This window comes from Anopheles coustani, chromosome 3 (genome assembly GCF_943734705.1).
Source record: "Anopheles coustani chromosome 3, idAnoCousDA_361_x.2, whole genome shotgun sequence".
In the NCBI taxonomy this organism is placed as follows: Eukaryota; Metazoa; Arthropoda; class Insecta; order Diptera; family Culicidae; genus Anopheles; species Anopheles coustani.
Window position 1 is genome coordinate 45,019,529 of NC_071288.1, and position 12,849 is coordinate 45,032,377.

At 41.7% G+C, this 12,849-nt stretch overlaps 2 protein-coding genes across 2 annotated transcripts in view; one reads left to right on the forward strand and one right to left on the reverse strand.

The window, feature by feature from the left end:
* LOC131272158 (uncharacterized) overlaps positions 1 to 12,849 on the forward strand; it is a 188,747-nt gene that overhangs the window by 213 nt on the left and 175,685 nt on the right. The window contains exons 2-7 of the mRNA XM_058273799.1: positions 3,055 to 3,153; positions 3,232 to 3,388; positions 4,204 to 4,566; positions 5,037 to 5,373; positions 5,444 to 5,577; positions 5,739 to 5,798. Of these exons, the coding sequence (XP_058129782.1) occupies positions 3,071 to 3,153; positions 3,232 to 3,388; positions 4,204 to 4,566; positions 5,037 to 5,373; positions 5,444 to 5,577; positions 5,739 to 5,798 (1,134 nt within the window). The 5' untranslated portion in view covers positions 3,055 to 3,070. The remainder of the gene's footprint in view (positions 1 to 3,054; positions 3,154 to 3,231; positions 3,389 to 4,203; positions 4,567 to 5,036; positions 5,374 to 5,443; positions 5,578 to 5,738; positions 5,799 to 12,849) is intronic.
* Positions 4 to 2,208, reverse strand: LOC131261947 (EF-hand domain-containing protein 1-like). Its single transcript, XM_058263826.1, has 3 exons — positions 1,463 to 2,208; positions 1,213 to 1,397; positions 4 to 1,112 (listed from the first exon to the last, which is right to left on the reverse strand). The coding sequence occupies exons 1-3, from the start codon at positions 2,206 to 2,208 to the stop codon at positions 4 to 6; spliced, it is 2,040 nt and encodes a 679-aa protein (XP_058119809.1).

Here is a 12,849-nt window from a genome sequence, read left to right on the forward strand (position 1 = left end):
ACGTTAACAATCATCCTGGAATCGAACCGTTTTTTTGCCACCTCCTTGAACTTCCAACATTGGCGATCTAGGAGGCGAAGGGGAAGATGGATAATTTTCGGGCACACGATACGACTGGATGGCTAGGTCTTCTGGCTCATTGGTATGATACGCCTTACGAATCTCCTCGTCCGGGATGGTCGGATGGGGGCACGGATGTTCTGCCTGGCCGCCACAAACGTGAGTCTTTTCATACTGTGGCCCCGGTGATCCTGCAGCACAGACAAGCTCTGGTGTTCCAGCCCTGCCACCGTCTACTTTAAATCCGGACAATCGTTTTTGCACCTCATCCATCGGTTCACCCTCGGGTCCTTCTGGCGCCATATTGCGGTACGCTTCATCCGTGGCCTGCTGCAGATCCTCTCTGAGGTGCCCCTCGGCGAGCATATAGTTACGCACGCTTTCGATGGTCTGAGAGGAAAACATTTCCGGATGTGCCTGCATGTACCGGTACACGTACAGGTCAGCACTGACGATTTTGAACCGATGTGAAAATACCACAATCGTTGCACCGATGTACAGATCCTTGGCCGTGTAGTAGTCGGGTTCGTTCGGATCGCACCCGGGCAACCAGATTTTGCGCGGCGACAAGAACCTTCCACCGCGGATGCCCGAATTGTCGATCGACGATTCCATTATGCCAATAGTCCCATCGGCCAGCGATAGGCTCAGCACGAACCGACGTACCTGATCCTCCGGGTGGGCCGTATCGAGCACGCAACCATAGCGAAGGAATTTGTTAACGTTCACCAGATATGTGACGACGTCCTTCTTCGGGCTCTTGGGCACTAGACTGTGGTGTGAGGCTAGCGAATCCTCCGGCGTACCGATGCCAAGGTACGTGGGGATTTTGAGCCGCGGAGAACGCTTCGGCGAAGCGCTTAGCTGAACCCGGTCCGGTTGGATGATCTTGAGCGCTTTCTCGAAGTAGCAGCGTGTAAAACCGTCACAATCGAGCAGTAGAAACTTACGACCGTACACAAAAATGGTCGAGCCTACGATCAGGTCTTTCGGGGAGTAGTACTCCGAAACTTCGTGGTCTGTTTTCTCCAAGAAAATCGATGGATGTGACACTGAAAAAGGAAGGTTAATTTGACTTGCCTTTTTCTGTCTAACGTGATTTACAGTTCTATATGTATGTTGTATACTAAAATTAGGTACAATATCTCTTACCGGGATTCTCTTTCCAATTTTTCGGAAGTTTCTGTTTACGAAGCAGCATCGGAAAGTAGTCCCGACCTTCCTGGTTCTCTTTCAACTCTTTTATGGAAACGGTGTCGTCTTCTAGGTAGTAGAATAGTTTATAGGTCATCAGTTCCCCACCTTCACGATCCCGTTCATCCAGCACACAGTCGAAGCTGATAAAAGGCATTCCCGTTGAGATCTATGTTGTTTTCTAAAATTCGTGTGTTAGAATACTTACTGCAACACCTTTCCCTGATACTCGAGATACTTCCTCAGCTTGTCGTCCGGTACCGGGTACATCTTGTGATGGCGGAACGACTGCCGCTGGCTGATCGAGCGCTCGTTCATGGCCGGATCGGGTGGCAACAGTTCGATTTCGTTTAGCTCGATACCGTTGCTCAGCAGGAACTCCTTCGTGTACGCGTCGCAGTCCGTGATGTGAAAGACGTATCCGTGCATCTCAACGTCGATGCCAATGTTCAGATCCTTCCAGCAGTAAAACTCACCCAGTTCGGCGTTCTTCAGCTTGCGTCCCCGACGCACCAACCGACCCTGCGGATAGCCACAATTTTCGATCGCCGGCTCCAGCACGGTGAGCGTGTCATCCTCGAGAAAGTACAGGATGTTTACGTACCGGATGCGAAACGTTTCGTGCGGTGATTCGGGCACCGCCTGCCGGAAAAACGCACTGAACTTGAGCGTTTTCTGATCGTATAGCACAAAGTGTGGCCGGTAGGGTTTCACGGGCAGATGGCGCACCCGGCCGTACGTGAGGATAGGATCGTACAGGACGGTGTCATTTCCTCCACCCGAGACCTCACTGAACTGGATCGAGTCTTCATGCAAACGTTCGCCACCGAGCCCACATTCGGGACGAACCGGAATCGGGTATCCGTTGATGTACTTGAAGCTCTGCGGAACGTGATGCTTTTGGCGCAGCCGGTTGGCAAAATCATTACCAGGTAGCTTCGGTAATCCTTCCATCCCGTTGAAGTTCGCAATAAAAGATCGTACGTGCTCAAAACTGTATGACAAAAATAAAACGTTGGTAGCAATTATGCAACGGTGCTACTGCGTCAAATTTCATTTTTTCCAATTGAGCATCAACAATCTTCGTTTCTATGGAGGTCGCTGCCTGCGTTACGACCGAAGCCAACTGTGTTTGTACCGTTGCGTTAGTGCGCATGTCCATCTCAGGCGCACCTGTTGCGTGTTGTTTAGGAATTAGGAAATGGAATATGATACAAAAGATACTAACTGCAGGATTTTGAACATTTTGATGGGCACTGTAGATTTTCTCAAAATTCAACTGTGAAGAACTTTAAAATTTGTAATGTTTTGTTTGCTCTTATGAAGGTATTGGTTTGATCATAGATTGCTAGTTCTAATTAGGTTGATTTTCTGAAAGGCTTGATGTTATTGTCTGGGCCGATGATTTTTACATAAAGGCCAATTTAGTTAAAAGCATTTTAATCTACTTATAATAAATCGTACTTAAAAATGCAAATAAAATTTCCTCACTAAAACTTTTTTTTATAGCGTTTGACTTGTAAATAGAATGTCTATTAAAGGTTCTGATTCTTTCCTAAAACCAATCAAGTAGCTCATGGATATTTAAACTTATATTATTTTCACTTGTAGAGTGTCCGAAAAGACTTCCGTAAAATGTGTGCCCCAGAAAACAAATGAAGTTAAAACCTAAGCCAAGCTAGAAGAAAGTGTGTGACTATTGTGCTAAACGATAACTAATATTCATGTTAAAAAATGTAATAGCGAAATCATGGAGAGCGGATTGTAATGTTAATTTTCTTCCTTTGATTTTTGTTTCAGTATATTAAACAAAACAATGTTCCGTGTACCCACTTTGATGACGCGGTTTTGTCGCCGGTATAGCAGCGAACCCTTCGCGAATAGTATCGGACAAATAAGGTAAGAGAGAATATTAAATTTATATTATCGGTAGCTTTTCTGTCAACTAAACGATGCTATCTGTCTGTCTTTCATCAGTCCGTCTCTGATTGACATCATGCCGGAAGTGCGCGATGTCCTTCGTCAAGCACCCCAGCTGGTAGTGGCCTTAGAATCAACCATCATTACGCACGGAATGCCGTATCCGCACAACCTGGATACGGCGCTGGAGGTGGAGCAAATCGTGCGCCAGCAGGTGAGCACAAAGAACCAGTAAAATCGTGTGGGAAAATCAAGCGTACCGAAATACCTCGTTTTCATAGCCTCGATGACCTGCGATGTAATTAGCACACCCTTCCGGTGCGGGAATGGGTCAACTCGTTCCTTTAAACCGCATGTCCCACAGCAGCAGCAGTGTGTAACATGCACATGCGATTGGATGTCATGTTCGGGGACAGTTTGCTTACTAACTGAGTTTTAACTACTACCAAAACCGCAAACCGCAAACCCGCTCGCCACATCGCTGGCCTGGCGTAATGGTGGCTCAGTGCAGAGCATGGTCCCATGTTCGAGGCCACACACGCTAAGCATTTCCTTCAAATGGGGTAGCTTAAAACGAATTTCGATGCATGGAACAAGTGGAAGCAAATGAAGAGAAATAGCGAAAAGGAGAATTGTGTTGGTGGAAGGCCACAAGATTAAGGGCACGTCCTCGTGCCTCTAACCAAACCACAGTATTCAATTAAGGCTAAATTGCATCATCAGCGGAAGCGATGTGTCCTCCTGTATATTGCATTGGAAATGTTTTCTAAAGCATGGATTTGTTCACTTCATTTGTCCTGTAAAAAAGAAATAAAATTACACTCTAGGCTTTCGGCTACCTGAGGGGGACAGCGTTGAGTATTGCACAAGCCTGGATTTGTGCTGCGTTCAGTTTCCATTCGTTTCATTTTAATCTGATGTATTTAAATGGGAACGCTTCTTCGGCAGCTTGGGAAAACAAGGGTTGGCCCATACTATGTTCGCTTATTAAACCTAATATCATTCGTTTGTTCGTTCGTCTCGGTTCAGGGTGCAGTTCCAGCCACGATAGCGATTGTAGGCGGACGGATAAAGGTAGGTGTTGGGGCGGATCAACTACGCTTACTGGCTCAGCCCGATAGCAATGCGACGGTGAAAACGTCGCGCCGCGACATGGCGTACGTGCTGGCGGCGGGACTTAACGGCGGAACGACCGTAGCCGGAACGCTACTGGTTGCCCAGACCGTCGGCATTCGAATCTTCGCGACCGGCGGTATTGGAGGTGTGCACCGTGAGGGTGAACGGACGATGGATGTTTCAGCAGACCTTATCGAACTGGGACGCTGTCCGGTGGCGGTCGTTTCGAGCGGTGTAAAATCGATTCTGGACATCCCACGAACGCTGGAGTACCTGGTGAGTTTTCCGGGGGTGGGTGGTTTGCTGTGCGATTCCTTTCCAGGAGCACATTTGGCAGGTGGCTCATGATTTATGAGACCTTTGGGAGCGCTGCCATCTGTAGGTGTGTACCGCCATTGCTCTGTTTTTAGCACTAGCTTGCAAATCGCGCATTGTGTTCCATTGAACCGATTATAACTTTAACCGAGTCTATTGAGGAAAGTCGTTTCATTACCTTTGATTTATTGCTTTGCTCTGGATGATTTTCGAGAAATTCATTATCCGCCATTATTCATCCTGCTTTTCCCGCACTCTCATAGGTTCGTTCCTTTCGGGGTTTCAATAATCGTTTGCATGATTAGATTTTAATACTTTAAGATAGGAAATCGAACTTACTAAACATTTTCAGTCATTTTCAGCAAAAGTTCCTTTTGTAATTTATTAATGTGCCATCTCATGGTAACCTCAATGTCTCACATACTCCACAGGAAACGCAGGGCGTGTGCGTTGCAACGTACGGCAGCGAAAACCGCGAATTTCCCGCCTTCTATACACGCTCCAGCGGTTCCAGGGCACCGTACAATCTTCCCGATGCGACAGCGGCTGCCAAAGTGCTGCACATCAATCGGAAGCTTGGTTTGCGCTCCGGAATTCTCATCGGTGTCCCGATACCAGAGCGGTATGCGCTTGATAGCGATGAAATGGACAAAGTGATCGCCGAAGCGCTACGTGATGCGGAACGGAAACAAATTCACGGCAAGGAGGTAACGCCCTTCATTTTGTCGGCGGTGTCGCAGTTGACGCTGGGGAAAAGCCTTGACGCAAGTAAGCATTTCTATTATATGCGTTTTCATGTTAGTATGTATATGTTTTATGTTGTCTTCTCATTTGCTAGATATGGCGTTGATAAAAAATAATGCCCATGTTGCTGCTGAGATTGCGGTAGAACTGAATCGTATAGAAAATGGTTCAACAGTAGAAACTCAGGATACCCAGAGTGCTGCAAAAATATCACCTGTTGGTGCTCCGGTTAGTTAAGATTTTTGTTTATTATTTTTTCATAATGAATAAATTTTTATATTTTACGCCTACATATGCAGAAAAATATGACCAAAACATGAGCTAAAAAATGTACAGAAAGAACTTACCTTTAATTGCAATTGATTGATTTATTTATTCTTTCACTTTAGCTTATCATCGGTGGTTCCGTTATCGACGTGTGTATCACTGTTCTGGAAGACGATTGGAAGGTAAGCGATTTTTTTCAGCATATATTTAAACTAATGTTTAAGTCTTTTCATTTTGATACGAATATTAAAGAGAATGCTCCTGCGAACGATTTTCGCTACTGTGGCATCTTCCTGAATCTTTATATTTGCCCACAAAAAAATACGCCAAGTTAAATATTTCAATCGTCTTTATTTCAAATTGTTCGTTTCATTGGTTTGTTTTGGTTGTATTGTTTTTTCTTCCCTTTTGTTACGTTTGTCCTCTCTGCATTACTTAGGTTATGTACAACACATCGGTTTAAAGATAACAGTTTTAATTAGTTCTTTGCTATACTTTTCACCCAATCCATCTTCGCACCCTTGTTCGCCCCCGTACCTATCTTTCTTCGTTACGATGCAAGAGTTTTACTTCATCACGTTCGACGTTTCACTCCACTAAATACTTTCTTTTAATCTTTCCTACCGCTACCGATTTATGCAAGGTTTACAATAATTACAACAGGTTTAGCCCAGGGAATACTCTGTTCCCCTGTTTTGTTTTATGTTTAAATTTATAATATTTTGTTATATTTTTATAAGTTTGAATGAACGAGCAGTAGTTAGCGTTGTGTTTTTTTCCACTTTAAATGTTATTTTTTAAAGGATCTGTCACTACGTCGGTGTGCTGCCGATATACTATCATATACTCTACTACACAATTGTTCGGATCGTTACACCTCTTCGTTTAATTAATGTTTATTCTTTTGTTTCAACTTTTCGTGTTTCTTACTCTTTTGGTTTGATTTGGTCGCAAACATTTAACGTTTATTTGAAACATGTAAATTTTATTAGAATTTTGTGGTTTTGTTCTGTTTGGTTGGTTTTTGTTTATAATATTCCTTACTTATATAATAAATTTAGCGGGTTTTTATTTTGTTTCGTTTACATGTTACCCTACGATACTATGCGCTTTGTTGTTACTAGGCCTAAATTAAAAAAAGCGATTTGAACCAGACAATTGAACGTTTGTTTTAACGCGTCAATCCCGCTCTATCTGGGAGTGGTTATCAGATCTCTTATGCTTCATTTTGTTCTGTTTTGTTTTGTTTGAATACTATCCCTCGATTAATCAGGGAAAGTAATGCTCAATTCGATCAGTCGATGGTTTTGCCATTATTTTGTTTATCAACTTTTTCGTCTCTGTGGGTGGTATAATTCGATTAGTTGTATAAAAAGAAAATAATCAGTGTGCTCAATTATACAGCGCACTTCCTGTATTTATTTTTCGCGCATTCGCGCTGCTCTGCTCTTTTCCGTCTGCAAGCTAAATATCATTAATGGTGTAAAGTAAATGCGTTCAACTGGCTTCAGCGCATTGCAGGGCTCGATTTTTGTTTTTATTCGTTCCATTCTCAAGTGAAGCGTTAAATTAAATTTTCAATTTACAAAATGTTTATCGTGCACTGCCACCATTTGCTTATCATACTTCGCTCCAGTGTGTTGAGCGTTGGACCGGACTCACGGAACAAAATCGGAGAGATAAAGTTAGGTCGAATTGACACAGTGTCAAAAGCGCGCTAATGAGGCGATGAATAATGCAGTTAATTCGCTGTTTCATTTTGATTTTAATTCACGCCCTGCTGCTACACCTGCCAGGGTCTGGCTATCTTCGCGGGGTCTTGGCTACGGATGAATTGTGTGGTAATGAGCCGTACGTGTGCGATTACAACTTTTCACTGTTGTCCGTGTTAAACGACGGGTTTATATCATGTTAGTTTAATAGTGTTCGTTACATTTTTTTTCTTTTTAAATGTATAGTTTAATTCGATACCAGAATAAGATCATCCTGATTAATCTTTCGTAGCTATACGCAATTAAAGGACTATGATACTTGCCTAGCATCGGTCTATGGTAACGGGAAACTGAAAACTGATGTACTATCATTATTTTGTGATAATTTTCGCCGTTCGTTCGTCGAGAGTATTTTTTCATTATTTCACGAGCCAATCAATGTCCATTTACAGCGGGTTGGTTGAGCGTTGCACGGTAATATCAAATTTATCTGTGATGTTTATGTTTGGTTTGTTGGTGTCATCTCCTTCGTATGCTACTCCGGTGCAACACTGTGATTAGCATCTTACAGTTTTTTCTTCGTTACATTCATAATCATTAATTATCGTCCCTTTTACATACATATATTCTCATAGGCATTTGTGTAATACACAGGAAAAAAATAATATAACAATTTTTTTTATAGACTCTTGAGTAGTGTGTTATCTATCATTCAAGGAATTTGTTGAAATCACTTCGAATATTTTGTTGATTCCTTTTTCCCGTCGAATCCATAGCTAAACTAGGGTTTTATTCTTCTAAAAATCTTTAAGACTCTTTTCCGTATAGACTAAATTTAACGCTTTTTCTTTCGCTTTGCTGACCCTCCGTCATTATTTTTTCCGTTTTCTTTGCGTTGCTGCGCAATCGTCCCTCGGATCTTTCTTACACTTTTTTGTTTGACTTCAGAGTCTAATTTTGACCATACATTGTCAACCGGAGGATTCTTATAATCAAGTCAACAAATTATTAAAGCTGCTATCTAAATATTCGAACAAACATGTGAGTGTTTCTGCTTACTTTCAAAAGCCTCGCTAGATTCCCCTACGTTTCGTTCCGAGCTTGTACTGCTCTGTGAATGTCAGCCCTGTCTAGTTTATGGCGCTCATTAGGGGATAAAGACACGTCTTTGTGGCAGCTCTGCCCGATCTGCGAATCCCTTTGTCCAACGTGTTTAGTGATGTTTGCAAAAATTGTTGTCTATTATTTTGCTCGATTTGCCATGGCTTTACTCCCACCGGAGGATTGGTTTGTTGCTTCGTAGATGGTCATTTTTTTAAGTTTCTTACTAACTGGTTTGACAGTGTTAAGTTGAAACTGATACGAAAAGCTCTCCCAGGTGGCTCGTTTTTGGAAGCCTTTAAATAGTAAACCACGTGCTACTTATTACTTATGCTACATAACACATCTTCTACACTCCTTGCAGTAATTGTTCAGTGAGGTTACGACTTTCCTCCTTCCGTATTGAAGGTTGAAACATTTACGGAAACATCCAGAAGATAGATGTAGAGGATATTAGGCATGAGGAAGGACGGGCCAATGAGGCGGAGATTTGCAAGTGCGTGCTAGAAATGTGAAAGGAAACAAAGTGCATGGAAAATAGACAGATAAAGAGAAAAAGGAGTATCTTGATAGGATCAAAAGATGGTTAAACGTTTGTGAATATATCTATGCTTTCACTTTTCTTGCTGCCAGCATTTAAGATGTTTTAGTTTCGTCAAAAATAGATTTATCTTTCTATATTACATTTAAATGTTTTTTTTCGAACCATTGTACATCTTTTATATTATGTTTCGCTGGAAATATCCGTCCACTTTCCTGACTCTTGGATTGGGTCGCTTTAACAGGATGTTTGACGTCTTCACTCCATGCTCATTTCGGAGCACTTTGAATCGTTTGGGCATGGTTTTAAATTTATTCTTTCATCCAGTATGGCGAAGCCGTATTTTAGTCGTTTTCCCAAGACCTTCGAGTTCTGTGAAGCTTTTTAAGCGCCCCGAGTATCGCCTCCACACTCTCAAGAACATTTCCCTTTGTTTGCTTGTTTGTATGCAAGTGTGTCTGTGTGGTGTTCTTTGTATTACAAATTACCCCGTGCTACCTATTCCCTAGCCATTCACCCACATTCTTGCGTTTCGCATTTTATTCCTTCTCAAAAATTAAAGAGCAGAAAATACATCTTAAGGCACATTTTCAATATTCCTAAAGTTTTGGAATTCGCTCCTCCTGTTCGAGGGGAGGGATCATCTTAGCGGGATATATCAAGCGGGTTGGGAACACCTATCTTTTGTTGGCGCATTTGGATATATTTGTTTTTTGTGTTTTACGTGACCTTTTTTCTCTGCTACGGCTGTTCGGCTGCGTTCCCATATGACTTGTTTTTCATCAGCTTCACTCTTCCGGACACGGCTTCCCGATGCGACACGGTTGCTTACATGCATTGCCGGTGTCGCATCGGAGTGTGTCCCCGGGGGAGTTTGGCAACCGGTTTGAACCAGACGAGACAGGTCCGTAAAATCTCTGGTTGGTACTACATAGCGTACGGGGTTTTGCCATATGTTGACACACTTTACAGCCCTCAGTTGTGTTGTGGTGGAAATGCGGCAAACCCGGTAGGCACAGCATTTTCCGCACAGTACGCGGTCTTCATGCGTTAGCATTTCCGGCCGGCTTCGTAAGTTGTGTTAGAGAAATGGCCAAGAAGGGTTTCTTCTTCTGTTATCTTTCGCTGCGTTTAAAAGCGGTGGCATAAGTAAGGCCAAGATTGGTACCATTTTGTTTGTCAGTATTCGTGTGTTTGTGTGTGTGAATCTGTATTTTTCCCCACATCCTTAGTGGAGTGTCTATGAAAAACTGGTAATGCGGCGAAGTCCAACGCGACCAGTGTTACGTAGAATGCTTTAAAATTTTAAACAACCAGAATGGTAGGAAAATCTCTCTAACCTCACTCAACAATTTATGTGCTTGCAAAGGAGCATATACCGTGGATTTTCCGACTTGCGTTCTCCTAATTCTACTTCTTATATCGTTCGCTACCATACCACGACTTTTTCTAATTACTGGTGTGTTTATTGTATTGAGTTTTGTGTGTCCACTTACAACACGGTTTCGATTTGTTTTTGTTTTGTTCGATTTAATTCTCTCAAAATTATGTACATTTGTTTAAAGCAATCTTCCAAAGCAATTTTGTTTTTGTCTTTTTTCAAGTTTACTTCGTCTTTCACTCGAAGCAAACCGTGCCACTGCAAACCGGTGAGAGTCCACCATCCAGCCTAGTACCATCCGATGCGGGTTTTGCTGTTTAAATGATGTTATAAGCATTCAATGTTTGTGGATATTCAAATTTACATTTTTACATAATTCATAAACTTTTCCTCCGCTTTTCCTCTGTGATTATGTGAGTTTGTTTCAGTATAAAAAAATATTTTGCAAAAATACTAAGGAATTACCTGCAAACTAAATTTGAAACGCGCTTCTTTGTTGGTTCTTTCGCCGGATGGTAACCTCACACGGTCGCTGTGACGTATTCTCTTCCTGCACCGTCGCACTCTCTCCGCTTTTCTCAATTGGGATAAATTCTTATTCAGGTAGTATGAATATTTTACCATTCATGTATGCATGGGTGTAATGGGGATAGATGATGCTATGGGAAAATGGTAACGTCGCCACGAATTGGTTGAAACGTATTTTGATTCTCGTTTATGTAGCTAAATCATCACACTTTCGATACCACGAACTGACGAAAGCTGGTTAGGATGTGGAACAGATTTGTTTGTTTTTTTTTTTGTTTTCTTTTTATTTGCTTTTCAACGAACTGACGCACAAACCGCAACTGTTTGCGAGCGGGTTTGATGCACTGTTCCCTCTGGGTAAGAAATCTTTTCATTAGGTCCGGGTTTATCTATTTGTTTGACAGTACTATCTAATGTTTTTACAGTCTCTCCTGCCCACGAATATATCTTTGATGATGTGATAATTTTTATCTTTTCACGTATGCACAGATTAAGCTTTCGTTTTTTTATCTCGAAGGCGTGATGCTTTCAACTATAGCATAACCGCTTCTGATCTATAATGAAGAATTATATAAACGCCAATGAGTTTGAACTCTAAGTAATGATCATCAAAATGAGTTTTATGAATTATTTAACTCGTTATGTAATCGGCAATCTGCAGTGTTTTCCTTTTAAATGTTATATGGATGGCTTTTGCAAAATTATTAAGTTGCTTTTCAAATGGCATTTTGGCCAATATTAAATTTTTGAAAAGGGTGGTAGAATTTGAAAATGCTGTATAGAGAAAATTCACTCAAAAAAAATTAAGATTTGTCATAAAATGTATGTAGTACAACCTTTACTGTCCCATATGACTAACTTGCGTTTTGTTTGAAGCTGTAAATTTTTTTCTTTAGTAAAGTGAAACAAAGCACTTATTTTCTGAGTTTTAGCTTTAGTTTTCTCAGAAAAGAAAATCAGTTCTTTTAGAAAGCATCAGTGAAATGATATGCATTTCTGCAGCAGAACATTTTCTCAAGAAACCCATAAAATGTCGTTTATGGTTTACTGAAAAAGCTATCAAGCAGTAAAAGCTTTTAAAATAAAAATCAGCAGTCAAAATATTACCAATGGCACTGAAATGGATTCAAACCAAATGTACTAGTATATGCATAATTGTAGCTTTGATGGCGTAGTACAACTTGTACTTCCATTATTGTCTTCTCTGCTAGTTTAACTTTCGTTGAGCGAACGTTGGAAGTTTTGTTTGTAAAGACCTAACGACAAGGAAGTGATCGATTTTATACACTCTACATGCTCTTCGATTTGCAGTTCTTTACAGGTTACACTGCTAAGGTTGCTATTTACTGTCCAAGGGGGTGTTTGCCTGGAATGGAACGTCTAGAAAAGTAGAATTTATCTCACTAGTAACTATTTAACGATATCGTCCAATCTCAATCCCATGTCCTCGCCATCTCCCGCTTGCTTTCATGCTAAACAAGGAAGAAGAGTTGCGTCGGAATCAATTCCAACCGCATCTTCCCTTAGCCTACAAAGCTCAATGCTCTCTCGGTACCTAGGCTAGTCTTAGAAGCTAAGTATTTGAATTTTGTGTGGTTTTTCCACACGTTTGTTCAAGTGAATTTGTGTGTGAGTGTGTGTTTGTGTGAGTGAAGTGTACGGCAGTTTTCTTATCATTATAATTAAAGCGTATATCATCACCGCGTCCACATGGTTCTTATTTCACTACGACTTAATCTTACGGGGATCCTGGGAGAACACTGTACTTCCCTCGGCTCGATTCGTTCGCCATTGCAGAGCCTCGCTGGGAGAGCTTTTCTTTAGATAACACTGTCCTTATCTGTAACTGTTCACTGCCCGCTAGTGGTGCATCTTCTGCCGTGTAATTTAATGCTCCAGAAGTTCCTCCGAAGCCACGGAAAAGCGCATACAGGCCAGATGCAGAAGAAAATACAATTATTTCATCGTAT